The 26,872-nt window shown below is 38.8% G+C and overlaps 1 protein-coding gene across 1 annotated transcript in view; it reads left to right on the top strand.

The window, feature by feature from the left end:
* Mrpl48 (mitochondrial ribosomal protein L48) overlaps positions 1–26,872 on the top strand; it is a 66,434-nt gene that overhangs the window by 11,518 nt on the left and 28,044 nt on the right. The window contains exons 2-3 of the mRNA XM_077796872.1: positions 95–147; positions 3,670–3,707. Coding sequence (XP_077652998.1) covers positions 95–147; positions 3,670–3,707 — 91 coding nt within the window. The remainder of the gene's footprint in view (positions 1–94; positions 148–3,669; positions 3,708–26,872) is intronic.

Here is a 26,872-nt window from a genome sequence, read left to right on the forward strand (position 1 = left end):
TGGTTTGTGTACTGGGGGTTTCCAGCCTCTTTGCAAAGAGGTACTTGAAGTCCTGTGCAAGGTTGATTGTCCTAACATGGCTGTTTTGCTGTAGGTGCTGTGCCTGCGGAACAATACCATTTTTAAGCAAGGCTTTTCCCACTTGAGGTAAGGATATTAGTAACAAATATAGCTAACAGTAGCATTCATAGTTCACATAGCATTTTTCTTTCTTCATGTCTGCTTCTATGACTACTAAGCATCTTTAATCCCCTACCATCTTACTTCTTCCCCATTTTCAGTTAAAAGCAGTTCCAGTCATCTGATTGTAATCCTTGTCACTGTTATTTCTCTTATTTTATACCCAATTCTTCAACAAAACCTGTTGAAGACTTTTTTTTTTTTTTTTTTTTTTTTTTTTTTTTGGTGGTGTTGAACCCAGGGGCTCTCTACATATCCCCAACCCTTATAAAAAAAATTTTTTTTTTTTTCTGAATTGCTGAGGCTGGCTTCAGACTTGTAATTTTCCTGTCTTCAGATTCCTAGGTTTACAGGCATATGGCATGGTGCCCAGCTAAATCAAGCCATTTCTGACCTCCAGTTTTTAGCCTAATGCTTTCTGTTTTGCTAAACCATTGGGGAGCAGCTCTTTATCTTCACATCACTTTTGCTACCATCACTCTTCTTTCTAACTGATCTCCCTGTGTTTACTTTTAACTTCTCTCCTTCACACTAAAATCAGAGTGATTCTTTCAAAACCAAGTTAGCTTACATTACCACTCTTCAGCTCAAAATTCTCCAGTGGTATCTCCTCTTACTCAAAATAAAATCTACAATCCTTACCATTGCCCATAAGGCCTTATGTAATCTGCTCCCTCATTTTATGCTGGTTATTCAGCTTTGCCACACTGGTGCCTTCCTATTCCTGGATGATCTAAGCACTTTCCCACCCCAGATTTTTGCAGATTCTTTCTTTTGATATCCATATGACTCACCCTCTGACTTTATTTAGATTTGTGCCTGAGCATCATCTCATCAGAGAAGTCTTCTGTTACACTGTATGTAAAATACCTCTATCAGTCTCTATCCCTTTACCTTGCTTTATTTTTCTTAATGGCAGATATTACTCCTTAATGTATTCTACACATATAAGTTTTTAAAAACTCTCAGTACCCTTCCCCTGAATATAAACATCATTGGGATAAAGTCTTCATTAGTTTTGTTATTGCCTAATTCTTAAGACCTGGAATGAAGTCTGGTAGTGAACATTTAACAAATATTTGTTAAATGTTTACCTGGTAAAAGGGGTGATAGTATCTGAATTTTTTACATAAATAATTGAGGTCCAGAGAAGTCAATCTCTTTCTCTAAGATGACATAGCTAATATGAATCAGAATTAGGGTTCAAACCCAAATTGTTGTACATCCTCCCCATTGTTTTTCTCCAGATGCTCATGAACTGCATTTGGTAGTTTATTCAGCAGATAATTATCAAGTGTCTTATGAGTAGTAGGCACAGGATGTAAAACAATGAATTGCTTATCTTTCTGGACATTCACAAGATTTGATGATTTTAGGAGTCCTCACATTTTATTGAATCCTTTTTCTTTTTTCTGTTTCAATCTGTTTTTTCATCATTAGTCATTCAGCTACTATTTGATAAGCGCTTACTAAGGCCATGCTGGTCACTTTACATGTTACATCTAACTTTCTCAAAAACACTAACAGGACAGATATAAATATTGTCATTTCACAATAGAGGAAACTGACTCAGAGCTTAAGATAAATTTTCAGTCCCATGAGGTTGTACTATTATTATTTATATTGTGAAGAAAAGATAATTGAGTTACAGTGATATTAAACAACTTGCCTAAGGTCTCAGTTTGGGAATGGTTGAGTCAGCATTCAGTCACAGATTTGCTTTTCTTCAATTTATACCATAATTTAGTTTTAAAACTCCTAGGAGGGATGCTGGGGATATAGCTCAGTTGGTGGAGTGCTTGCCTTGCATGCACAAGACCCTGAGTTCAAGATGGACAAACAAGCAAAAAACAAAAACAAAAAAAAACTCCTAGGAGGTGGTGGAACTAAAATACTCCAGTTACCTAGTCAGCCAATCACAGCCAAATTATTTTCTTTCCTATAGTCTGGCTTCAGCTGTCATTACTTTTTTTTTTTTTTTTGCAGTACTGGGGATTACCACTGTACTACATCCTCACCCTTTTTTACTTTGAGACAGGGTTTCCCTAAATTGCTGAATTGCCTGAGCTGCTCTCAGGCTTGCTGTCCTCTAGCCTCAGCCTCTCAAGTAGTTGGGATCACAGGTGTATGCAACCACACCCTCCCTCAGCCTGTTCTAATAATGGGCTATGGCAAGAACCACCTCACTTGTTCTCTTTGACTCAGTCTTACTTCTTCCTATTCTATCACTCATCTGTTTCCTATTCCAAATTCAAGCTCGATATCATTCCTGTGCTTAAAATCTGCAAGAGCATCCCATTGCCTATAGAGAGTAAAGACCAAACTCCTTAGCATAGCATATGGAGTTCTTCATAACCTGGCCTCTGAATACCTCTCCAATTTTATCTTTTCACCCTGCCTCCTTCCCTACTGCTTAAATTCCATTCATGTCCTGCTGCTTGCTGTTCCCCAAACATACCCTTTCATATTTTTGTCTAGAATGCTTTTCTTGCAATGCTAAATAACTGACAACAGTTCTTTTTTGGGGGGGTGGGTGGGTACCAGAGATTGAACTCAGGTGTACTCAACCACTGAGCCACATCCCCAGCCCTATTTTATATTTTATTTAGAGACAGGTTTTCGCTGAGTTGCTAGCGCCTCACCTTTTGCTGAGGCTGGCTTTCAACTTGCAATCTTCCTGCCTCAGCCTCCCCAGCTGCTGGGATTATAGGCATGCGTCACTGCGCCCGGTGACAACAGTTCCTTTTTATTTACTTAATTATTTCTGTGCTGGGGATTAAATCTAGGGCCTTGCGCATGGTAGGCAAGTGATTTACTATTCCTCCAGCCCATAGTTCCTTATTTTTGTTTTATTTTGGCTTTTTGGTAGTGGGGATTGAACCCAGGGGTGCTTAACCACTGAGCTACATCCCCAGCCCTTTAATTTTTTTTGAAATAGAGACTTGCTAAATTGCTGTGGCTGCCCCTTGAACTTGGGATCTTCCTGCCTTAGACTCACTGGGATTACAGGCCTGTGCCACTCCACTCATAGTTTCTCATTTTTAAAAACTCAATTCAAATAGTTCTGCCTCCCTGGTAGAAGTGACCATACTTTGCTTTGTGTGTCCTATTGAATCTTTTTTTTTTTTTTTTTCAGTGCTAGGGATTGAGTCCAGAGTCTTGTGCATACTAGGCAAGAACTCTACCAGTGAGCCACATCTCTCTAGTCCTTGTACTGAATCTTGTCCATGTTTCTGTTCTGGATCAGTACTATATTCGCATTTATGTCCATACATCATTCCCACGTACACAGAGATATCTTACTTATATTTGCATCCTTAGGAGCTGCCACTTTGGCATATAATGATAGAAGTGTAATAATGTTTGTAGAAGGAGGGAATAAAGAAATATCTAGCATTGGCATATCCTGAGGAGCATAGAAGTTTTGGTAACTTTACAAATAAATGTGGATACCTAATTGGATTAAACATACTTTCTCCTTCTCTTTAGATTCAGAGCTTTGGGAGAGAATCCCACTTATTCTGCAGGTAAGTGGTTATTTCCTTGTATGATCTGCCTACTTTAAGTGACCTTCTATTCTAGCATTCTATAACAATTTTGCCTAGAAGGATGCCTACCACATATTTGAGAATAGTAGCAGAGACCAAGTCCCACCCCTTGCATAGAATGAACCATGAAGGAAAACCTGAAGTAGTGGTTAAGAGTGAGTGTGCTATAGTAAGTTTGTATTCCACCTGTACCACATACTAATTCTGTGATCTTTGGCTACTTCTCTATAGCTTGTTTCCACATTTAAAAAAAAATGGATATAAATCTAGAAAAATCTGCAGTGAACTATTTGAAGATTCAATGAAATAAAATGCATAATAATAATAGCAGCTAACTTTTTTAAGTGTTCAAAAAGAGTTAGCTTCTGTTGTTACTGTTAATAATGTTACTGTTTCAGACCTATCTTTGAGGCCCACAATCTACCAGCTAAGGTTTTTCTTAAAATATTTTATCTAGAACTAATGTCACATTTAATGTGATTGATTCAACTAACTTCTTTTTTTGTCTTTCTTATGGTGCTAGAGATCAAATCCAGGGCAGGACCTCATGCTAGGCAAGTGCTCTACCATTTTAAACTACATCTCCAGCCCAATTCAACTAATTTCTTTTCTTTTTCTTTCTTTCTTTCTTTTTTTTTTTTTTGCCATGCTGTTGATTGAACTCAGGGTCTCATGCATACCAGGCAAGCACTCTATCACAGCCATATTCCCAGCTCCCAGCTCAGCTAATTTCATTCTCTGTGTCAACCCAATTACTTTCCATTTTTACTGTGTAGCATGTGGCAAATTTCAAAGCAATTGTTAGAGTCTAATGCTATCTGTCATATGACTGAATAGTATTAGAGATAAAGGTATGTGTAAGTGAGGAAGGGAACTGACTGACTCAGTGCCTGCTAGGCAAGACAGTGTAAGAGGCTTTACATATGTTAATTATTTTATTTTTTTTAGTTATTCATGGGCACAATATCTTTATTTTGTTTATTTATTTTTTTATATGATGCTGAGGATCGAACCCAGGGTCTCACATGTGTGAGGCGAGTGCTCTACTGCTGAGCCACAACCCCAGCCCATGTTAATTATTTTAAAGGATAGTAAAAATGTGTGAGGAACCACTACTGCTACTGGACCCAAAGCCCAGTATCTCAAAATATGGGTTTTATTTATTCATTCTCTCAGTAAACATATATTGTACCAAGGTGTTTGTTAGGTGGTAGGGATACATAATTAAGAAGATATGGGCTGGGGTTGGGCATGGTGGTGCATCCCTGTACTTCTGTGACTCTGCAAGCTGAGGCAGAAGAATCACAAGTTTAAGGCCAGCCTCAGCAACTTAGTAAGAACTTGTTTAAAAAAAATTTTTTTTAAAAAATGGAACTGGAGGTGTATCTCAGTGGTAGAGCACCCATAGGTTCAATACCTCCAGAACCATACACACATACACACACACACACACACAAAAAAAAAAAAAAAAAGGAAGAAGAAGATATGGTCTGGGGGGATGTGTAGCATGGTAGTATACTCACTTGGAGTATACTTACCTTGTGTGTGAAAGTCCCTGGATTTGATCCTCAGTACCCCTAAAAAAAAAAATAAAACAAAAACAATAACAAAAAGCAAGGATATAGTTATTTCTTGCCATTTAGAAGCTTACAGTCTTGTAAGAAATAATCTTAGGGCTGGGGTTGTGGCTCAGTGGTAGAATGCTTGCCTAGCATGTGTGAGGCATTGGTTGGATTCTCAGTGCCACATATAAATAAATGAATACAATAAAGGTCCATCAACATCTAAAAAAATTGGAAAAAAAAGAAATATTTTTTCTCTCAAGAATAATACAGTGAGCACTTCAATACCCACCACTTAGATTTAGCTATCAATATTTTGTCATGTTAACCTTCCTTATCAGATATGATATTTCATCCCTAAATGTTTCAGCATGCATAGGATATTCTCTGTGTTCTGTTGAAGAAACATAATGCTATTATCTCTCTCAAAAAAAGTTAATAATAATGCCATAATATCATCTAGCATTCTATCCATTTTCTCATTTGTCCTTCAAATTTCTTTTCTGGGTGTTGTTTTTAACCAAAAGTGATTGAAATTTCACACTTTGCATTTTGCCATTTGTCACTGTTAATCTAAAACAGTTCTGCCACTTTTCTTCTCTGATAATAGTGTTTTTTTTTTTTTTAATACTGAGGATTGAATTTTGGGTCTTACACCCGATGGACAGGTGTTCTGGTTATCACTAAGGTACACACCCAGTCCAGCAGTGTTTTTTTTTTTTTTAAACAGTTCTGGGGATTGAACCCATGGGCAGTCCCACTGGGCTACATCCCCAGTCCTTTTAACTTTTATTTTGAACAGGGTATTGCTGAGTTTTCCAGGTTGGCCTTGAATTTGCCATTCTCTTGCCTCAGCCTGCAGAGTCACTGGAATTATTGGCATGTACCACCATGCCAACTCCAACAGTGATGTTTTTGATGAGACTTGACTATTTATCTTAAAGAATATCCTTTCTTCTGATTTGTCTATTTATTTTCTCATAGCATGGCATAACATGTTCTTCTGCCCCCTTCCTACAAACTGGAAGTTAGATCTAAAAGCTTCAGTTCCAACAGTTTTAGAAAGAAAACATCATAGCTGATACTCTGAATTTTATATTGCATCCTATCAGGAGAATTTTTAAAAACTGAGAATATATGATTATAAAATTAAAAAGCAGGGCTGGGGATGTGGCTCAAGAGGTAGCGCGCTCACCTGGCATGTGTGCGGCCCGGGTTCGATCCTCAGCACCACATACAAACAAAGATGTTATGTCCGCCGAAAACTAAAAAATTTTAAAAAATATTAAAAAAATAAAAATAAAAAGCAGCCAGGTGTGGGGGCACTGTAGTTCCAGCTGTTCAAGAGGCTGGGGCAGGAGGGTCATAAGTTTGAAGCCAGAATCAGCAACTCAGCAAGACCTTGTCTCAAAATGTAGAAAGGGCTGGGGATAACATTCGGTGGTAAAGCACACCTGGGTTCAATCGCCATTAATGAAAAAAAAAAAAAAGAAAGTAAAAAGCATTTCTTTTTGTGAATATGGAGAACATATCTGCACCCCTACACACTCAGGAAGAAACTAGAAGATTATTATGTAACATTTTGTCATATATCTTTTTTTAAAAAATACTTTTTTAGTTGTAGATGGACACAATAACTTTATTTAATTTACTTATTATTGTGTGGTGCTGAGAATTGAACCCAGTGCCTCATATGTGCTAGGCGAGCGATCTACCAATGAACCACAATTGGCATATATCTTAGCAGGTTGCTTGCTCTTTTTCTGTCACAACATATTGTATATTTTTCCTTATTCTGTGTGTGTGTTATAATAATGGAAACATTATTATAACCTTCTTTTTTTTGGGGGGGGAGGGCTACCAGGGATGGAACTCAGGGGCACTTGACCACTGAGCCACATCCCTGTCCTTATTTTGTATTTTATTAGAGACTGGGTCTCACTGAGTTGCTTAGCGCCTTGCTAAATTGCTGAGGTTGGCTTTGAACTCGTGATCCTCCTGCCTCCACCTCCTAAGCGGCTGGGACTACTGGCATGAGCCACCATGCCCAGCCTAATCTTCTGTTTTTCACTTTGGTGAACATATTTATACTAAAAAAAAAAAAATCTACATTATTATTTTGAATGGCTGCATTTGAATGGGGGCAAAATTTTGAGTTTGAACATGTTGAATTGGAGTGCCTTTGAGGGTATTAAGTAGGACACTGGAAATGCTGATTCTTAGTTCAAACTGTAGGTCTGGATTGAAACTATAAGTTTGGAAGTCATCATTTTGTTGATTTTAATTGCAGCCATGAGAGTGAATAACATCACTTAAGGAGAAAAGACAGAGGATGGATTAGTAGATCCTGAGAAAGATGGCTAATGAAGAAAGATGGAAAAAACCAGGATGGAAAAAAACAGGATAGTATGGTTTCCCGGCAGGCAGGAGGAGTGTTTTGGGAAGGAAAGAGTGGTCAACTATGTCACAGTTTCAATTTCTTGTGCTGAGAGACCAGGAAAGATATTGTATGCATTTTAACAACATAGAGATCATTGGTGACCTTAGGGAGAGCAGTCTGTGTAGATAGAATGGGTGGGTGGAATGAGTTGACAAGTGAATGAAAGTTCAGGAGTTAGAGAAAGCCACTATAAACAATGTTAAGAAGTGAGATTGAATTGGAAAAGAGATTCAGGAGCTGGAGAGGGATATGGGGTTGAGGGAAGGATTTGTGTGTGTGTGTGTGTGTGTGTGTGTGTGTGTGTGTGTGTGTGTATGTGTGCGCGCACGCGCACTCTGCGTGCACATGCATGTGGTTGTTTTTATTAATTTAATTTGAAAGTTAAATCTGTAGAAAAGTAAAAATGGTCATATGTTCAAAAACCCCTGTATTGGGAACTATTAACATTTTGTCAGATTTTTGTTGTCTTTTTAAATTTTTGCATTAAAAACAAAACAACAAGGGTTATATTCAAATCTTGTTTATTCCCTTTCCTTAGACTCATCTCTTATCCTTAAACCAGAGGCAAACTTTGTTTGGAACAAATAAATATTCTGAGGAAGGATTTTTTAAAAAATTGCTATTTAAATTATCAACTTTTAAAAATATGAAATTGGCGAAGGGTAGGGAAGAATGAAGGAACTTCAGATTGTGCAGAGGGGCATGAGGGGAGGGGTGGAGCAGTGGGAATGGGAAGGAGGATAGAATGAGACAGACATTATTACCCTGTATACGTGTATGATCACAATATTGGGATGACTCAGCACCTACATGGCAGAGGAATGAGAAGTTATACTCCATTTGTGTACAATATGTTAAAATATATTCTGTTATATATAACTAGTTAGAACAAATTTTAAAATATGAAATGGATACATGGTAAAAGTAAATATAAATGAAACAAAAACAGAATAAAATGAAAAATTAAATATTCTTTGTCTTTCCCAGTCAGTAGTAGCTGCTGATATTAGTTTCTTATATATCTTGTGTATGTGTGTGCTGGGGATTGAATCCAGCATCTTGCACATTCTAAGCATGTACTTTACCACTGAGCTATTTTATTTTCCTTTAAATAGGTTGTCCATCTGGAATTAGAAGCTTTTTCCCCAAAATGGGTAGTGACTTGTTTCAACATTTATTCATTTTTTTTCCTATTGGTTTGACTGTACTCAGGAGTCCCTCTCGTATGTCTTTCAGGAAAGTTTAATGCACATGTGAAGATGTATATTGTGTCTATGTATGACAGTGTCTTAATGCTGCACACTTAGGTTATTTTTAGTTTTTTGCTACTTCAAAATATGCTGCAGCAACCATTTACATATACTTTTGTAAACTGTGTCTCTACATTTATAAGATAAATTCCTGGAACTGCAATTTCTGAGTCAATGGATTATGAATTAAGAACTTTGGTAAGTATTACAAGATTGCTCTTTAGAAAACTATTAATTTATATTTGTATTTTGTGACCCAATTCGACTTTTACAAAGCATTTTATTTAATTTTTTGCTCGTGAAATATTATGTCACATTGGGGTTTTTTTAAAATATTTTATTTTTTAGTTTTAGTTGGACACAATACCTTTATTTTATTTTTATGTGGTGTTGAGGATCGAACCCAGTGCCCCGTATGTGCTAGGCAAGCGCTGTACCACTGAGCCCCAGCCCCATGTCACATTGTTTTAATTTGCATTTTTTGAGAGTTTGTCATTTTTTCATATGTTTATTGGTCATTTTAATTTTAATTTCTTTCCCTGTGAACTGCCTCTGTGTGTGTGTGTGCATATATGCACATATACATATATATGTATGTGTATATATATGTATATATATATATATACACACATATATTTAATATTTTTAGCTATAGATGGATGCAATATCTTTAATTTATTAATTTTTTATGTGGTGCTGAGAATTGAACCCAGTGTTTGACACATGCTAGGCAAGCACTCAACCACTGAGTCACAACCCCAGGCCAGACTGTTTATATTTTTTGCCCATTGTTCTATTGAACTGTTTACTTTTTAATTTTTGATTTGTAAGAACTTTTAATATAGTTTTTATATATTAATGAAATTATTATTTTTATCTTTTATATGCTTTATATTTTTGCCAGCCACCTTCCCTTCACTTTGATTTTTGCAGAAGTTTTACATTTTTATATAGTTAAGAGGTAATCTTTGATTTCCAAGATTATTTTAAAAAAATCTTTCATATTATCTTCTCTGATATTTTATTTTCCTTTAAATAGGTTGTCCATCTGGAATTAGAAGCTTTTCCCCAAAAATGGGTAGTGAGTTGTTTCAACATTTATTCAATTTTTTCCTATTGGTTTAAGAATTACCTTTATTATATACTAAGCTTTCATATAGATCTGGGACTATTTTTTAACTTTGTTTCATTGTTCTGTATGTTGGATATCAGTATCAGACTGCTTGTTAGTTACAGTACATAGCTTTTTTTTTTTTTTTAATAGTTTTTTTTTTTTTTTAAAGAGAGAGTGAGAGAGGGGAGAGAGAGAGAGAGAGAATTTTTAATATTTATTTTGTAGTTCTCGGCGGACACAACATCTTTGTTGGTATGTGGTGCTGAGGATCGAACCCGGGCTGCACGCATGCCAGGCGAGCGCGCTACCGCTTGAGCCACATCCCCAGCCCAGTACATAGCTTTTTTAAAAATAATTTTTTTAGTTGTTGGTAGACTTTTATTTATTTACATGTCATGCTGAGAATCAAACCCAGTGCCTCACTCATGCCAGGCAAATGTGCTACCACTGAGCCATAACCCCATCCCCCTGTACATAGTTTTGTTGTATATATTAGTATCTGTTTGCTACCTAATTCTGAGGTTGTTGTTATTGTTTTTTTTGCTTATTTAATTTAATTTTTTATTTTTTAAAATTTGTTCTAGTTAGTTCTACATGACAGTTGAATGCATTTTGACACATTGTATCATAATTTCTCATTCCTCTGACTGTACATGGTGCTGAGTCATACCAGTAGTGTAATCATACATGTATATAGGGTATATATATGTATATAGTATATATATATATATATAGGGTATATATATGTATATAGTATATATATATATATATAGGGTATATATATATATAGTGTATGTGTGTGTATCTGTCTATCTATCTATATATATAGTCTGTCTCATTCTACCACCCAGTTGTTTTGTTTTTAAAGCTGAGATCAAATGGCATGTAAAGTGCCATTGAAATAAATCTAATAGGGATCCTTTTGAAAAAAAAGGTAGGGGATAATTGCATAATATACTCAAAATTTTCCTATTTGGAAAAATTTAAGTTATGTCCAAGATTTTGCTGTGTAAACAACACTATGAAGAACATCCTGTACACTAATTTTTGTGCCCTTGTCTGATTTATTTAGGATACATTTCTAAAAGTAGAACTCTTGGGTCAAGGAAATGTATATTTTTAGAACTATTGATTTATAGTACCAAATTGTTCTCCAGAAAGATTGCACATTTAATATTACTTTGATATTTGAGAATCTTTTCATATACTCATCAACACTGAGTATTATTACTTTTAATATTTACTAATATAAGTTTTAAAAGACTATTTGTGGTTTGTGTGCCTTTACTTATTAGTTGGTTCAACATATATTACTGGCCATTTATCCTTTTTTTTGTTCTTTTTAAGTTGTGCTCAGGAAATACCAGTCCCTAGAGGGCTTCAAGGCCCAGAATAACTTTTTTTTTAAAATATTTTTAATTGTAGATGGATACAATATCTTTATTTATTTATTTTTATGTGATACTGAAGATCAAACCTAGTGCCTCACACTGCTAGGCAAGTGCTCTACTACTGAGCCACAACCCCAGCCCTATGGCCCAGAATAACTTAACCACTGTTGGCTTGCCAAGGTAATTCTACTTGAGAGAAGATAGCATTGTTGGCTTTTTTATTTGTTTTACCCCAACCCTGCCATTTTTCATATATATTCATATACATTTTTTTTTGGCGGGGGGTGCATGGGGTGGTGGCGGGAATATTGCATATTAAACCCAGGGCCTCATGCTTGCTAGGGAAGTGGTGTACCACTAAGTCACATTCCTAGCCCCTTCATATGTTCTTTTTTTCTTTCTTTCTTTTTTTTTTTTTTAAGAGAGGGAGAGAGAGAGAATTTTTTTAATATTTATTTTTTAGTTTTCGGTGGATACAACATCTTTGTTTTATTTTTATGTGGTGCTGAGGATCGAACCCAGTGCCCTGCTCATGCCAGGCGAGCATGCTACTCGCTTGAGCCACATCCCCAGCCCCTATGTTCTTTAGGATATCTTTAACACCGGAAATTTTCAAATTGAATTACAAGATATTCAGAAAAGTAGAGAGCAGTATCCTAATTTTACATTTATTCATCTACTCTGTGTATATATGGGCCGTGGGTACCATTCCTGCTGCCTCTGTTTATGGGCCATGTGGATAGTTAGGTTTGCACATGGATGGGCCATGTGTTAGTAGATTAGCGCCCCTGTGACCAAATACTTGACAAGAACAACTTAGAGGAGAGAAAGTTTATTTGGGGGGGTCATGGTTTCAGAGGTGTCATCCATAGATGTCTGAATTCATAGCTCTAGGCCTAAGGAGAGGCAGCAGGTCAGGGCCAAAAGACATGGCAGAAGAAAACTGCTCACTTGATGGCATCCAGGAAGCAAAAAGAGGAGGGTGGTAGGGGCCGAAGGCAGATGAACTCCTGGGTTCCAGCAACCCACCTCCTCTAGCCATCCCCCACCTGCCTACAGTTACCAGCCAGTCAGTCCATTCAAACTAGTATGAACTGATTAGATTACAGCTCACAATCCAGTCATTTTACCTATGAACATTATTGCATGAACACAGGAGCTTTTGGGAGATACCTCATATCTAAACCATAAATAGGCCTGGTACTGATAACCATATTTTTCTTATTAATTTAAGCACAGTAGACAGGTAGAAGTAAATATATTAAAAAAGGTCTGAAGAGGCTAAAAATGAATAGTACTTAGAGTGCTCTTATCACAGTGTGAGCAAAAAGGTAGAGTCAGAGAGACATGGTATATTCAAATCCAAGTCATTAGAACTAAAAGGAGTATGAATAATTTTTGAAGGAAAAAAGTGGGCAGCTGCAGGGAGAAATTTGCCAAGGGCAAATCATTGCAGATTATCTTCTTAAACTAACTCAAGAACCGTTTATGGGGGCTGAGGTTGTGGCTCAGTGGTAGAGTGCTTGCCTAGCATGTGTGAAACGCTGGGTTCAATTCCCAACAACACATAAACAAACAAACAAACAAATAAATAAAATAAAGATACGTGCTCAATACAAGTAAAAAGAACCATTCATGGAGTTTATTTATTTATTTTAATGTATACTAACAGCATACATCATTTGCCAGGTTCTTGCATTCTCTCTGCCCTTGAGGGACTTATAGTCTAATGGATAGAGAGAATATCCTGTAATTAGAGTTTTGGCTGGGGCTATCCCAGTCTTTTCCCCCTTTCCCTACCTGCATAGCCCTGCTAAAATCTAAAATTGTTTGTTCCATTTTCGAAAGGGAAATAATTAAACAAAGTTGTCTATTCCCATTCTAGATTGACAGGTTTAATTCTTAGTCTAGAAAACAAGGATAGAAGGACAGTTCTCTCTGGCATATATACAGGAAAAAGAAGCCAAGTGGGAGAAATCAGTATCTTGTAATTGTGGTAACTGAAAGTTTTTCAAAGCCTCTTTTTGAGATATGAGATTTTATGTCTTTGTCAGTGAAGATTGCTCTTTTTTCTCACGAGGTTGCAATGTTAAAGTGACTGAAGGAAACCCAGCTTAATGACTCAAGCAAGGGGAAAGAATCCAGTTGAATTTACAGGAAATCAGAGGCTTTCAAACTTACACATTTTACAATTAAAACAACTGGCTAATTAAACACTTTAACCACTGGTAATTTGAAACAAACCTTTCATTTAAGGGGGGAAATGGTTAATTTAACAGTGGTTTGAACCAGCTTTTTAATTAACCAGCTGCTCTAATTATAGGAATTGCCCAAACTGAATTTGAAAATGTCTCCTTGCCAAGGAATTCTTGCAGATGAGACTGAGTCAAGCATTTGCGGCCCTTTCAACTTCAGATGTATCATTATCTCAAATATCAGTTTTCCTTCTGCTTTCTGAAATCACTGGATGATTGAATTTTTATGTACTTAAAGAGGGTGACTAGCAACTCTGAATTCTTTTTTCCTTTTGTACTGGGGATTGAACCCAGGGGCACTTAACCACTAAGCCACATCTCCAGCCCTTTTTATAGTTGTAAATGGACAGAATGCCTTTATTTTATTATTTTGATGTGGTGCTAAGGATCAAACCTAGTGCCTCACACATGCTAGGAAAGCGCTCTACCATTGAGCTACAATCCCAGGCCCATCCCTAGCCCTTTTTATTTTCAGACAAGGTCTCACCAAGTTGGTTAGGCCTTGCAAAGTTTCTGAGGCTGGCCTTAAACTTTCAGTCCTCCTGTCTTAGCCTCCTAAGTTGTTGGGAATACAGGTGTGTGTCACCATGCCCTGCTTGAATTCTCTTTTCTATTTACACAAAATGTTTTGTTATGTAATTCCGGCATGAGAGCTATTATAGTGAGGTAAACTCTTGATCTTTGTATGGTTAGGGCAGAAGAAGAGTTTCACAGAGATGGTGACATTTGAGCTGACCTCAGAGTCTGTGTAGAATTTCACTGTTAGAGAGGTGCAATCCTTGAGTAAGGGAACAGCTCAGAAAGACAAAGAGACAAGAAAACTTCAGTTTTTATAAAGAGTAACAAGTGTAGCTCTTTGGCTGAAGAACAGGATTCTAAAGATCTAGGAGAGTAGGAGAATGAGTTGAAATAGACCTTAGAATCAAGGTTCTTAAATGCTTACCTAAAACTTCCCACTTTGGGTAGTGGAAAACCATCAAACATTCAAACATTGAAAAATATAGCGAAGACTACCTCTGTTTCATTCATTGTTATTTTTGTAATGTCAAACAAATATTAAGTACTTTAAAAATATGTATGTGCAGGCTGGGGATGTGGCTCAAGCGGTAACATGCTCGCCCTCCTCCTTTTTTAACCTGGGTTCGATCCTCAGTACCACAGAAAAATAAAATAAAGATGTTGTGTCCACCGAAAACTGAAAAAATAAATATTAAAAAAATTAAAAAATATGTATGTGCAGTGTATAAGTGGTTGAATTTATGAAACAACATAATTAGATTTGTATTTTAGAAGAATTTGTCAGTTCTAGGGGATAGAATGGGGTGCATGTGGGTACAGAGAGATCCACAACAATTACTTTGCTCCAGTTTCTAATTTCTCAACTCTTCCATTTATACTCCTTTCCCTCATTCCTTTCACACAGTAACCAGAAGGATCTTTGTAAAGCATACCAGGCATAAAGATTTCCTGTTTATTTCTTTTCAGGATGAAATCCAAACACTTAATAAGGCCCAGCATTTTTGGTTCCAACCCACCACTCACTTTATTCTCTTTGGTGTGTCCCTCTCTCTTTGCTTCAGTCACACTGATGGCCTTTTTACTTCTTGAATATGCCTAGTTATGTCCCATAATAGGGTCTTTTCACATGCTGTTATTCAAAAATTTCATCCTTCATTTTTTTTTATCCAATAAACTATTTGCCTGTTAAATCCCCTATTTTATTGTTTTGAATAGATAATACATCTACATGGAACAAAATTTAAAAGGTGCAAAAGAAACTAAAAAGTTAGTCTCCTTTTTCTTCTAGCCACTTACTTTCTCCACTTGAGGATAATCACTGTTAACCATTTTCTTCTGAATTCTGGTCTCATTTCAAATGTCATTTTTTCAGAAACCTTTGCTGATAATTCCATTCTAAAATAGATATGTTTATTGTGTTGTCATAGCTGTCTATGATTTCTTTTTTTATCACTTATGACAATTTGTATCTTATATTTATTTTGTGACTATTCCACTAGTGATTCCACTAGGCTGTAAGCTCTAAAAACAGAGTTTTGTTGGCATTGTTCACTGTTGTATCCAATATCATAAGTATTCAATAATTAAACTCTTCCTAAGCCTTGGTTATTTGTCTAAGTTCATCTTTTAACATCCTGTTCCTCATGCTCTGCTTTGAAATTCTTTCTGGTCCTTGTCCTCTCTATACCTTGTTTTCTCTTTGCTAAATCCTTCCTGTACTTCAAGTTTTACTTAAAAATCATCTGCTCCAAGAAGCCTTTCCTGATCCCTCATCAACTAAAGTGCTCCTTCCTTGCATGTGCAGGTCCTATCATAGATAGCCCTTATCACCCGACATTGATGTACTCTTTGTCTCCCTAGATGATAGGTTCTGTATTGCATGGACTTTGTTCATTGTTTCAACTCTGGCTTCTAGGGTAGTGCTTAGTACCAGTCAGATCTCCACACATAGTAGGGTCGTTGTATACTGCATAGTTTCACAATTCGTGTGTATCATTTACATAGCTCTGATGGTACAATTGTCACTGGCTACCTGGATGCATAAATAATAAGTATTCATTGAGTGAGTGAACATACTTTAGAGAGATCATTGCTTTTTAGGACGTCATATTTTGAGATAGTAAAATTATGTTAGATAGGACTCATTTTCAAGGTTCTGATCTGAGGATCATCATGTCCCCATTAAGGAAATTTTGATATCAGCCTCTTGGGTGGGGCCCCAGGTTGAAGGATCTAGAGCTCAAAGACTCAAAGGTCTTATGTTCAGAGATACAATTGGGGCAGCAGCCAAGGACATAACTCATTTATGTTCATTACTCTTTGGGAATTTCTAGCTGAAAACACCTCCCTCAGGTTGGTGTGGTGGTACATGCCTGTAATCCCAGCTACTCAGGAAGCTGGCCCAAGTCTGAAGCCAGCTCACCAGCTTAGCAAGGAAAGAAAGATCTTCTTCTTGCATGGTAAACTCTTGCTCCTCTTTTAAGAACACGGGTATTATGTCTTCTGAACCTATTCCCCTGCACCCTGCACCCCTACCTCAAAAGCAAAGTTATTGTTCCTTCCTTTGTGTACCTACAGCATTGCGCACATCTCTATTAAAGTAATTTGTAGGGATGGTATTGTGGCTCAGCGGTAGAGCACTTGCCTAGCACGTGTGAGACCCTGGGTTCAATCCTCAGCACCACATATAAATAAATAAAATAAAGGTTTTGTGTCCAACTATAACTAAAAAATAAATATTTAAAAAATAATTTGTATACAATAAGGTATACAAATCCTCATCCTTCCTGAGGAGACCGTGAATGTTTCAAGAAAAAGCAGCATATTTTATTTACCTTTGTAATGTCCTAGAGTCTACACAATTGTTGGCATGTAATTGTAAATATGGACTAGTCCATAATCATGGAAAGGAACCAAGGGATATCTTGATAAAAGAATGTAGATTGTGGAGAGGGAAGATGGCGGTGAAGGGAGTGCATCACCCCAGTGCGCCACGTCACTAAGCGGGAGAAAGACGATGTGAAACGGCTGAAGGCTATCTTGTTGGGAATGTCCAGTGAAATTGAGGTGCTCCAGAATCTAGGGGTCAGATTTCCATCATGCGAAGTTCGGCTGTGGGAGCTCCATTTCTCCGCACGGAGGGTCGAATAGCCTGACAGGCGATTGCCCCGCGGCTGGAGTCTGTGGCGCGCGATGGGGAGCGGCAAGGTGCCGGAGCGGGGGAGCATCGATATGGATTCGGGGGGCTCCCGCCAGTGGTACATTGGCAGCGCCTAGTGCTGAGTTCTGGCTTTGAGACAGAGGAGAGAAGCAGCCCAGTTTGGTTCCAGACACCGGTCGGACCACAGAGGAGGACAGCAGCCGCCATTTCGGAGAGATGATGTAATCATCCCCATGTTATACTGATCTCAGCTCATTCAGCTATGGAACAGGTGATTTCAGGCTGGTATTTGCCTGCGTCTAGCAGACAGATTTCTTGCTCAGGCTCGGGACTGGGGATCTTGTGGAGAATACTCCTAGAGGCTCGTGCCTGGCAAGGCATGCGCCGGGCACTGAGCAGCTGGATTCTGGTTCCCGGGGCTAACCTGGCCCAGGTCTAAGGAAACTGTGGAGACTGCCGGTGGAGGCCAGCTCCAAGTGGAGCGTGCGCTGAGCTTGGGGCGACTGAGTTCTGACTCCCGGAACAGTTTTGGCCTGGGGCTGGGGAACCCGTGGGGGTTGCTCGCTGGAGCCAGCTCCCAGCGGAGAGTGTATCGGGATCGGAGAGGCAGGGTTCTGGCTACCTAAGCTGCTTTGGCCCAAGGCTAGGGAACCGGTGGTGACTGCTTCTCAATCAGGGTCCTGCTGGGTGCTGTGGTGGCAAAGTGGAGCTTCCACCTGCGCCCAGAGCAGGCCAAGTGACCCGCCGGCGTGGTATCATGACACCCCAAATGCAGCTGGGGCTGAAGAGAGTAGCCGCTCACGCCTAGAATAGGACCAGTGACCCTGCGGCGCAGTAGTCAAGTAACCTCATTTGGATTAGGGGCTGTGCAGAGCTGCCATCTGAGCAAGCAGGACAGGCAGACCTGCGGCCCACTGGCAAGACAGGCCAGGTAGCTTGCGAGCGTGGTGGACACGCCGCCCGGGTCCGGAGGGGGCTCAGCGACCCGTTGGAGAGGTAGTCAGGTATCCCCATTGGGAGTGGGGGTTGTGCAGAACTGCGACCCACCGGCCTAGAGGTCTGCCAGCGTGGTAGACACGTCACACCAATTGGAGTGGGGACCCAGCAGAGCCGCCACCCACATCCAGATCAGGACCAACGACCCCAGGGCGTGGTAGTTACGTTACCACAATTGGAGTGGGGGCAGAGCAGAGCCGCCACCCGTGCCCGCAGGGGGGGCAGACCTGCGACCGATCAGCGTGGTAGACAGACCACCATAATTAGAGGAGGAGCACAGCCACTACCCGCCCTGCAAGGGAGACTTCCCAACTATACAAGAGCAATATAAATAAATAGGGGGTAAATTTCAAAAACACAACAGTTGCACCAAGCAGAAAGAAACTCGAGCAGTATGAAAAGACAAGGAAAGAAAGGACCACAAGCAATGCAGGTCAACTCAACTTTAGAAGAGGTAATAGCTGCAACAGATGGAATGTCAGATAAAGAGTTCAGGATATATATGCTTCAGATGATCTGGAGTCTCAAGGAAGACATGAGACAGCAAAATCAGACAATGAAAGATCACATTGACAAACGTTTAAGTCGAGGAAGTAAAAGATCAATTTCACAGGGAGATAGAGGTAATAAAAAACAAACAAATAGAAATCCTAGAAATGCAGGAAACAATAAACCAACTTAAAAACTCAATTGAGAATACTACCAGCAGAGTAGATCACTTAGAAGAGAGAACATCAGACAATGAAGACAAAGTATTTTAACTGGAAAAGAACATAGACAGCTCAGCAAGTCTGCTAAGAAACCATGAGCAGAACATCCAAGAATTATGGGACAATATTAAAAGACCAAATTTAAGAGTCATTGGGATACAGGAAGGCACAGAGCTCCATACCAAAGGAATAAACAGTCTATTTAGTGAAATAATACGAGAAAACTTCCCAGACTTGAAGAATGAGACAGAATCCCAAATCCTAGAAGCCTATAGGACGCCGAATGTGCAAAATCATAAGAGATCCACACCTAGACACATTATAATGAAGATGTCCAACATACAGAATAAGGAGAGAATTTTAAAAGCTGCAAGAGAAAGAAAGCAGGGGCTGGAGATGTGGCTCAGCGGTAGTGCGCTTGCCTGGCATGCGTGCGGCCCGGGTTCAATCCTCAGCACCACATACCAACAAAGATGTTGTGTCTGCCGAGAACTAAAAAATAAATATTAAAAAAAAAATTCTCTCTCTCTCTCTCTCTCTCCTCTCTCACTCTCTCTTAAAAAAAAAAAAAAGAGAAAGAAAGCAGATTACATTTAGGGGTAAACCAATCAGGATAATAGCTGATCTCTCAACACAGACTCTGAAAGCTAGAAGATCCTGGAATAACATATTTCAAACACTGAAAGAAAATGGGTTCCAACCAAGAATCGTGTATCCGGCGAAATTAAGCTTCAGGATAGAAGATGAAATTAAAACCTTCCACAATAAACAAAAGTTAAAAGAATTCGCAGCTAGAAAACCATCTCTTCAAAAAATCCTTGGCAAAACATTACAGGAAGAGGAAATGGAAAATAACATTGAAAACCAACAATGGGAGGTAGGACAGTAAAGGGGGGAAAGTAGTCAAAGAGGATAACAAATCAGGTTTAGTAACATCAATAAACAAATATGGATAGAAGAACAAACCATATCTCAATAATAACCCTAAATGTTAATGGCTTAAACTCACCAATTAAGAGACACAGGCTAGTAGAATGGATCACAAAACAAGACCCAACAATATGCTGCCTACAGGAGACGCATCTGATAGGAAAAGATATTCATAGACTGAAGGTGAAAGGTTGGGAAAAGTCATACCACCATATGGACTGCGGAAACAAGCAGGAGTGTCCATACTCATATCTAATAAAATAGATTTCAAGCCAAAGTTAATCAAAAGGGATAAAGAAGGACACTTCATACTGCTCAAGGGAACCATACACCAACAAGACACAACAATCATAAATATATATGCCCCAAATAATGGTGCAGCTGTGTTCATCAAGCAAACTCTTCTCTGCCGCAGTCTGGCTGGGCACAATTCAGGAGCCACTTGTCAAAAGAAACAAACTTTATTTTTAAAACTACAAACGCCAAACAAAACAGCTCCTCAGGAAAAACCCTCAGAGCCCAACTGCCACCACTGGCTTCCACAAGCCTCTCCCACACACCAACAACCACCTCCCACAATCCTCCTGCTCTTGAGGCCGATTGGCTAGGTCGCGTGGGCGGAGCCAAAGAAGTCCCCCAATGAGCAGTTCCGTAGTCTGAAGGGCAGGGAAACAGCCCAATGAACATGACCGCAGAGGAGCCAATCAGCTAGATGTTGCTGGGGCCGCTGTGAGCCAATCATCAGCTGGCAGTCTGAAGGGCAGGGAAACAGCCCAATGAACATCACCACAGAGGAGCCAATCAGCTAGATGTTGCTGGGGCCACTGTGAGCCAATCATCAGCCGGCAGCTGGGAGTTTGCTGGCAGCTGGAAGTTTTCTGGGGCCCCTTTGGCTGTGGCTCTCAACACTTCTCAAGTTCAAGAGTCTAATAGATCACCATACAATAATCATGGGAGACTTCAACACACCTCTCTCACCACTGGACAGATCTTCCAAACAAAAGTTAAATAAGGAAACTATAGAACTCAATAACACAATTAACAACCTAGACTTAATTGACATATATAGACTATACCACCCAACATCAAGTAGTTACACTTTTTTCTCAGCAGCACATGGAACCTTCTCAAAAATAGACCATATATTATGTCACAGGGCAACTCTTAAGACAATATAAAGGGGTAGAGATAATACCATGCATCTTATCTGATCATAATGGAATGAAACTGAAAATCAATGATAAAAGAAGGAAGGAAAAATCAAGCATCACTTGGAGAATGAACAATAGGTTGCTGAATGATCAATGGGTTTTAGAAGACATCAAAGAGGAAATTAAAAACTTCCTAGAGTTAAATGAAAACACAGACACAACATATCGGAATCTATGGGACACATTGAAAGCCGTTCTAAGAGGAAAATTCATTGCTTGGAGTTCATTCCTCAAAAAAAAAAAACCAACAAATAAATGATCTCATACTTCATCTCAAAATCCTAGAAAAAGAAGAGCAAAACAACAGCAAAAGAAGTAGAAGGCAAGAAATAATTAAAATCAGAGCTGAAATTAATGAAATTGAAACAAAAGAAACAATTGAAAAAATTGACAAAACTAAAAGCTGGTTCTTTGAAAAAATAAATAAAATTGACAGACCCTTAGCCATGCTAACGAAGAGAAGAAGAGAGAGAACCCAAATTACTAGCATACGGGATGAAAAAGGCAATATCACAACAGACACTTCAGAAATACAGAAGATAATCAGAAATTATTTTGAATCCTTATACTCCAATAAAATAGAAGATAGTGAAGGCATAGATAAATTCCTTAAGTCTTATGATCTGCCCAGATTGAGTCAGGAAGATATAGACAACCTAAACAGACCAATAACAATAGAGGAAATAGAAGAAACCATCAAAAGACTACCAACTAAGAAAAGCCCAGGACCGGATGGGTATACAGCAGAGTTTTACAAAACCTTTAAAGAGGAACTAACACCAATACTTTTCAAGCTATTTCAGGAAATAGAAAAAGAGGGAGAACTTCCAAATTCATTCTACGAGGCCAACATCACCCTGATTCCGAAACCAGACAAAGACACTTCAAAGAAAGAAAACTACAGACCAATATCTCTAATGAACCTTGACGCAAAAATCCTCAATAAAATTCTGGTGAATCGGATTCAAATACATATCAAAAAAATTATACACCATGATCAAGTAGGATTCATCCCTGGGATGCAAGGCTGGTTCAATATACGGAAATCAATAAATGTTATTCACCACATCAATAGACTTAAAAATAAGAACCATATGATCATCTCGATAGATGCAGAAAAAGCATTCGACAAAGTACAGCATCCCTTTATGTTCAAAACTCTAGAAAAATTAGGGATAACAGGATCATACCTCAACATTGTAAAAGCAATCTATGATAAGCCACAGGCCAGCATCATTCTGAATGGAGAAAAATTGAAGGCATTCCCTCTAAGATCTGGTACAAGACAGGGATGCCCTCTCTCACCACTTCTGTTCAACATAGTCCTTGAAACACTGGCCAGAGCAATTAGATGAAAGAAATTAAAGGCATAAAAATAGGAAAAGAAGAACTTAAATTATCACTATTTGGGGCTGGAGATGTGGCTCAGCGGTAGCGCGCTCGCCTGGCATGCGTGCGGCCCAGGTTCGATCCTCAGCACCACATACCAACAAAGATGTTGTGTCCGCCGAGAACTAAAAAATAAATATTAAAAATTCTCTCTCTCTCTCTCTCTCTCTCTCTCTCTCTCTCCTCTCTCACTCTCTCTTAAAAAAAAAAAAATATCACTATTTGCAGATGATATGATTCTATACCTAGCAGACCCAAAAGGGTCTACAAAGAAGCTATTAAAGCTAATAAATGAATTCAGCAAAGTGGCAGTATATAGATCAACACGCATAAATCAAAGGCATTCCTGTATATCAGCGACAAATCCTCTGAAACGGAAATGAGGACAACTACTCCATTCACAATATCCCCCCAAAAAATAAAATACTTGGGAATCAACCTAACAAAAGAGGTGAAAGATTTATACAATGAAAATTACAGAACCCTAAAGATATAGAAGAAGACCTTAGAAGATGGAAAAATATACCCTGCTCATGGATAGGCAGAACCAACATCATCAAAATGGCGATATTACCAAAAGTTCTCTATAAGTTCAATGCTATGCCAATCAAAATCCCAACAGCATTTCTTGTAGAAGTAGATAAAAGAATCATGAAATTCATATGGAATAATAAAAGACCCAGAATAGCAAAAACAATGCTAAGCAGGAAATGTGAATCAGGCGGTATAGCGATACCAGACTTCAAACTATACTACAGAGCAATTGTAACAAAAACAGCATGGTACTGGTACCAAAACAGGCGGGTGGACCAATGGTACAGAATAGAGGACACAGTAACCAATCCACAAAACTACAACTATCTTATATTTGATAAAGGGGCTAAAAGCATGCAATGGAGGAAGGATAGCATCTTCAACAAATGGTGCTGGGAAAACTGGAAATCCATTTGCATCAAAATGAATCTGAATCCCTTTCTCTCGCCATGCACAAAAGTTAACTCAAAATGGATCAAGGAGCTTGATATCAAATCAGAGACATGGCATCTGATAGAAGAAAAAGTTGGTTATGATCTACATACTGTGGGATCGGGCTCCAAATTCCTCAATAGGACACCCATAGCGCAAGAGTTAACAACTAGAATCAACAAATGGGACTTACTCAAACTAAAAAGTTTTTTCTCAGCAAAAGAAACAATAAGAGAGATAAACAGGTAGCCTACATCCTGGGAACAAATCTTTACTCCACACACTTCAGATAGAGCCCTAATATCCAGAATATACAAAGAACTCAAAAAATTAGACAATAAGATAACAAATAACCCAATCAATAAATGGGCCAAGGACCTGAACAGACACTTCTCAGAGGAGGATATACAATCAATCAATAAGTACATGAAGGGCTGGGGATGTGGCTCAAGCGGTAGCGCGCTCGCCTGGCATGCGTGCGGCCCGGGTTCGATCCTCAGCACCACATACCAACAAAAAAGATGTTGTGTCCGCCGAAAACTAAAAAATAAATATTAAAAAAAAATAAGTACATGAAAAAATGCTCACCATCGCTAGCAGTCAGAGAAATGCAAATCAAAACTACCCTAAGATACCATCTCACTCCAGTAAGATTGGCAGCCATTAGGAAGTCAAACAACAATAAGTGCTGGAGAGGATGCGGGGAAAAGGGCACTCTTGTTCATTGCTGGTGGGACTGCAAATTGGTGCAACCAATTTGGAAAGCAGTATGGAGATTTCTTGGAAAGCTGGGAATGGAACCACCATTTGACCCAGCTATTCCCCTTCTCCGTCTATTCCCTAAAGACCTAATAAGAGCATGCTACAGGGACACTGCTACATCGATGTTCATAGCAGCACAATTCATGATAGCAAGATTGTGGAATCAGCCTAGATGCCCTTCAATAGATGAATGGATAAAAAAAATGTGGCATTAAAAAATGACAAAATCATAGAATTTGGAGGGAAATGGATGGCATTAGAGCAGATTATGCTAAGTGAAGCTAGTCAATCTTTAAAAAACAAATACCAAATGACCCCTTTGATATAAGGGGAGTAAACAAGGACAGGGTAGGGACGAAGAGCTTGAGAAGAAGATTTACATTAAACAGGGATGAGAGGTGGGAGGGAAAGGGAGTGAGAAGGGAAATCGCATGGAAATGGAAGGCGATCCTCAGGGTTATACAAAATGACATATAAGAGGAAAGGAGGGGTAAGACAAGATAATACAAATCGAAGAAATGATTTACAGTAGAAGGGATAGAGAGAGAAAAGGGGAGGGGAGGGGAGGGGAGGGGGGATAGTAGAGAATAGGACAGACAGCAGAATACATCAGACACTAGAAAGGCAATTTGTCAATCAATGGAAGGGTAACTGATGTGATACAGCAATCTGTATACGGGGTAAAATTGGGAGTTCATAACCCACTTGAATCAAACTGTGAAATATGATGTATTAAGAACTATGTAATGGGGGCTGGAGATGTGGCTCAGCGGTGGCGCGCTCGCCTGGTATGCGTGCGGCCTGGGTTCGATCCTCAGCACCACATACCAACAAAGATGTTGTGTCCGCCGAGAACTAAAAAATAAATATTAAAAATTCTCTCTCTCTCTCTCTCTCTCTCTCTCTCTCTCTCTCTCTCTCTCTCTCCTGTCTCACTCTCTCTTTAAAAAAAAAAAAAGAACTATGTAATGTTTTGAACGACCAACAATAAAAAAAAAAAAAGAATGTAGATTGTAAATTCAAGAAAGCCTTGAAACCAGGATTATCTCTGATTGACCTGGCACAGAACAGACCTCCTTGGAAGCCCATTTTAGGAAACAGCCGCCTAGCTGGGTATAGTGGGGCATACTTATTATTTTTTTTTTTAAAGAGAGAGCGAGAGAGATAGAGCGATAGAGAGAGAGAGAACTTTAATATTTATTTTTTAGTTTTTGGCGGACACAACATCTTTGTTGGTATGTGGTGCTGAGGATCGAACCCGGGCCGCATGCATGCCAGGCGAGCGCGATACCCTTGAGCCACATCCCCAGCCCCTAGTGGGGCATACTTATAATCCCAGTGACTCAGGAGGTTGCAGTAGGAGGATCATGAGTTCCAGGCTAGCCTCAGCAATTTAGTGAAACCATATCTCAAAATATAAAATAAAAAGTACTGGGGATGTAGCTCAGTGATTAAATGCCCCTGGATTCAATCCCTGGTACCAAATAACAACAGTAGAAACAAAAAACAGGGACCTAAGAAACCTTTTCACTTGATGTCAGACTTCTCAATATCATTTTTGTTACCACCTGATAGAGTGATGACCCTGAGGAGATGAGGACAGGATTACAGGAGCCAGAAGGAAAAGAAGCAGGAACCTAGGACGAGGACTTCTCCAGAGAGTAGAGACAGCAGAAAAGACAGGCAGACAAGCAGACCTGTGCATGGCTAGTTCCAGTGAATGGGGAGAGATAAGGAATGGAGACCAGAGCCAAGAAAGGTCAGATCTAGCCAGATTTTGTATTCTGGAAATTCAGTTGTTTTAATCTAATGGTTATGAACACTGGCTGTGCAGTCAGATAAACCTAGATTTAAATGGCAGTTCTGTCTCTTTCTTCCTGGATCATTTGCTGGTCATTTTGTCATTTTTTTTTTTTTTGAGCTACCATTGCTTCTTTATTTGTAAATGAGGATAATAAGATTTAAAGGGAATGTTTGTATGTGTAATGTGTTTATATGAAAGCAAGAAGCAAGATGTGGTCAGCAAGTACTTCCTTAAAGGAAAATTTTGGTGGCACCTCTCTACCACAATAAGTATGTATATAGGGATATTCTCTTTCTCTTTCTCTCTGGTACTGAGGATTGAGCCCAGGGGTGCTTTACCACTGGTCTTTTTTATTTTGAGATGGTCTTGCCAGGTTGCTTAGGCTGGCCTCAGCTTCCCAAATTGCTGAGATTACAGACATGTACCACTTCTCCCGGTTTAGGGATCCTCCTTTTTTAACCTAGTAGTAGCATGCATGTACACTATTCTGTACCTAAGTCTTTTGTTATTGTTGTTCACTTAACATATTAACACAAATAATTCAAATTGGATGATTTCTGTTTGTGATGCTGGGGATAGAACCCAGGAACTTGTGCATGTTATGCAGGTGCTCTACCACTGAACTACATCCCAGCAGTTCTATAAAATCTATAAATTTTATAGAACTTGATGATTCTCTTCTTTG

Source organism: Urocitellus parryii, chromosome 4 (assembly GCF_045843805.1).
Source record: "Urocitellus parryii isolate mUroPar1 chromosome 4, mUroPar1.hap1, whole genome shotgun sequence".
NCBI lineage: Eukaryota > Metazoa > Chordata > Mammalia > Rodentia > Sciuridae > Urocitellus > Urocitellus parryii.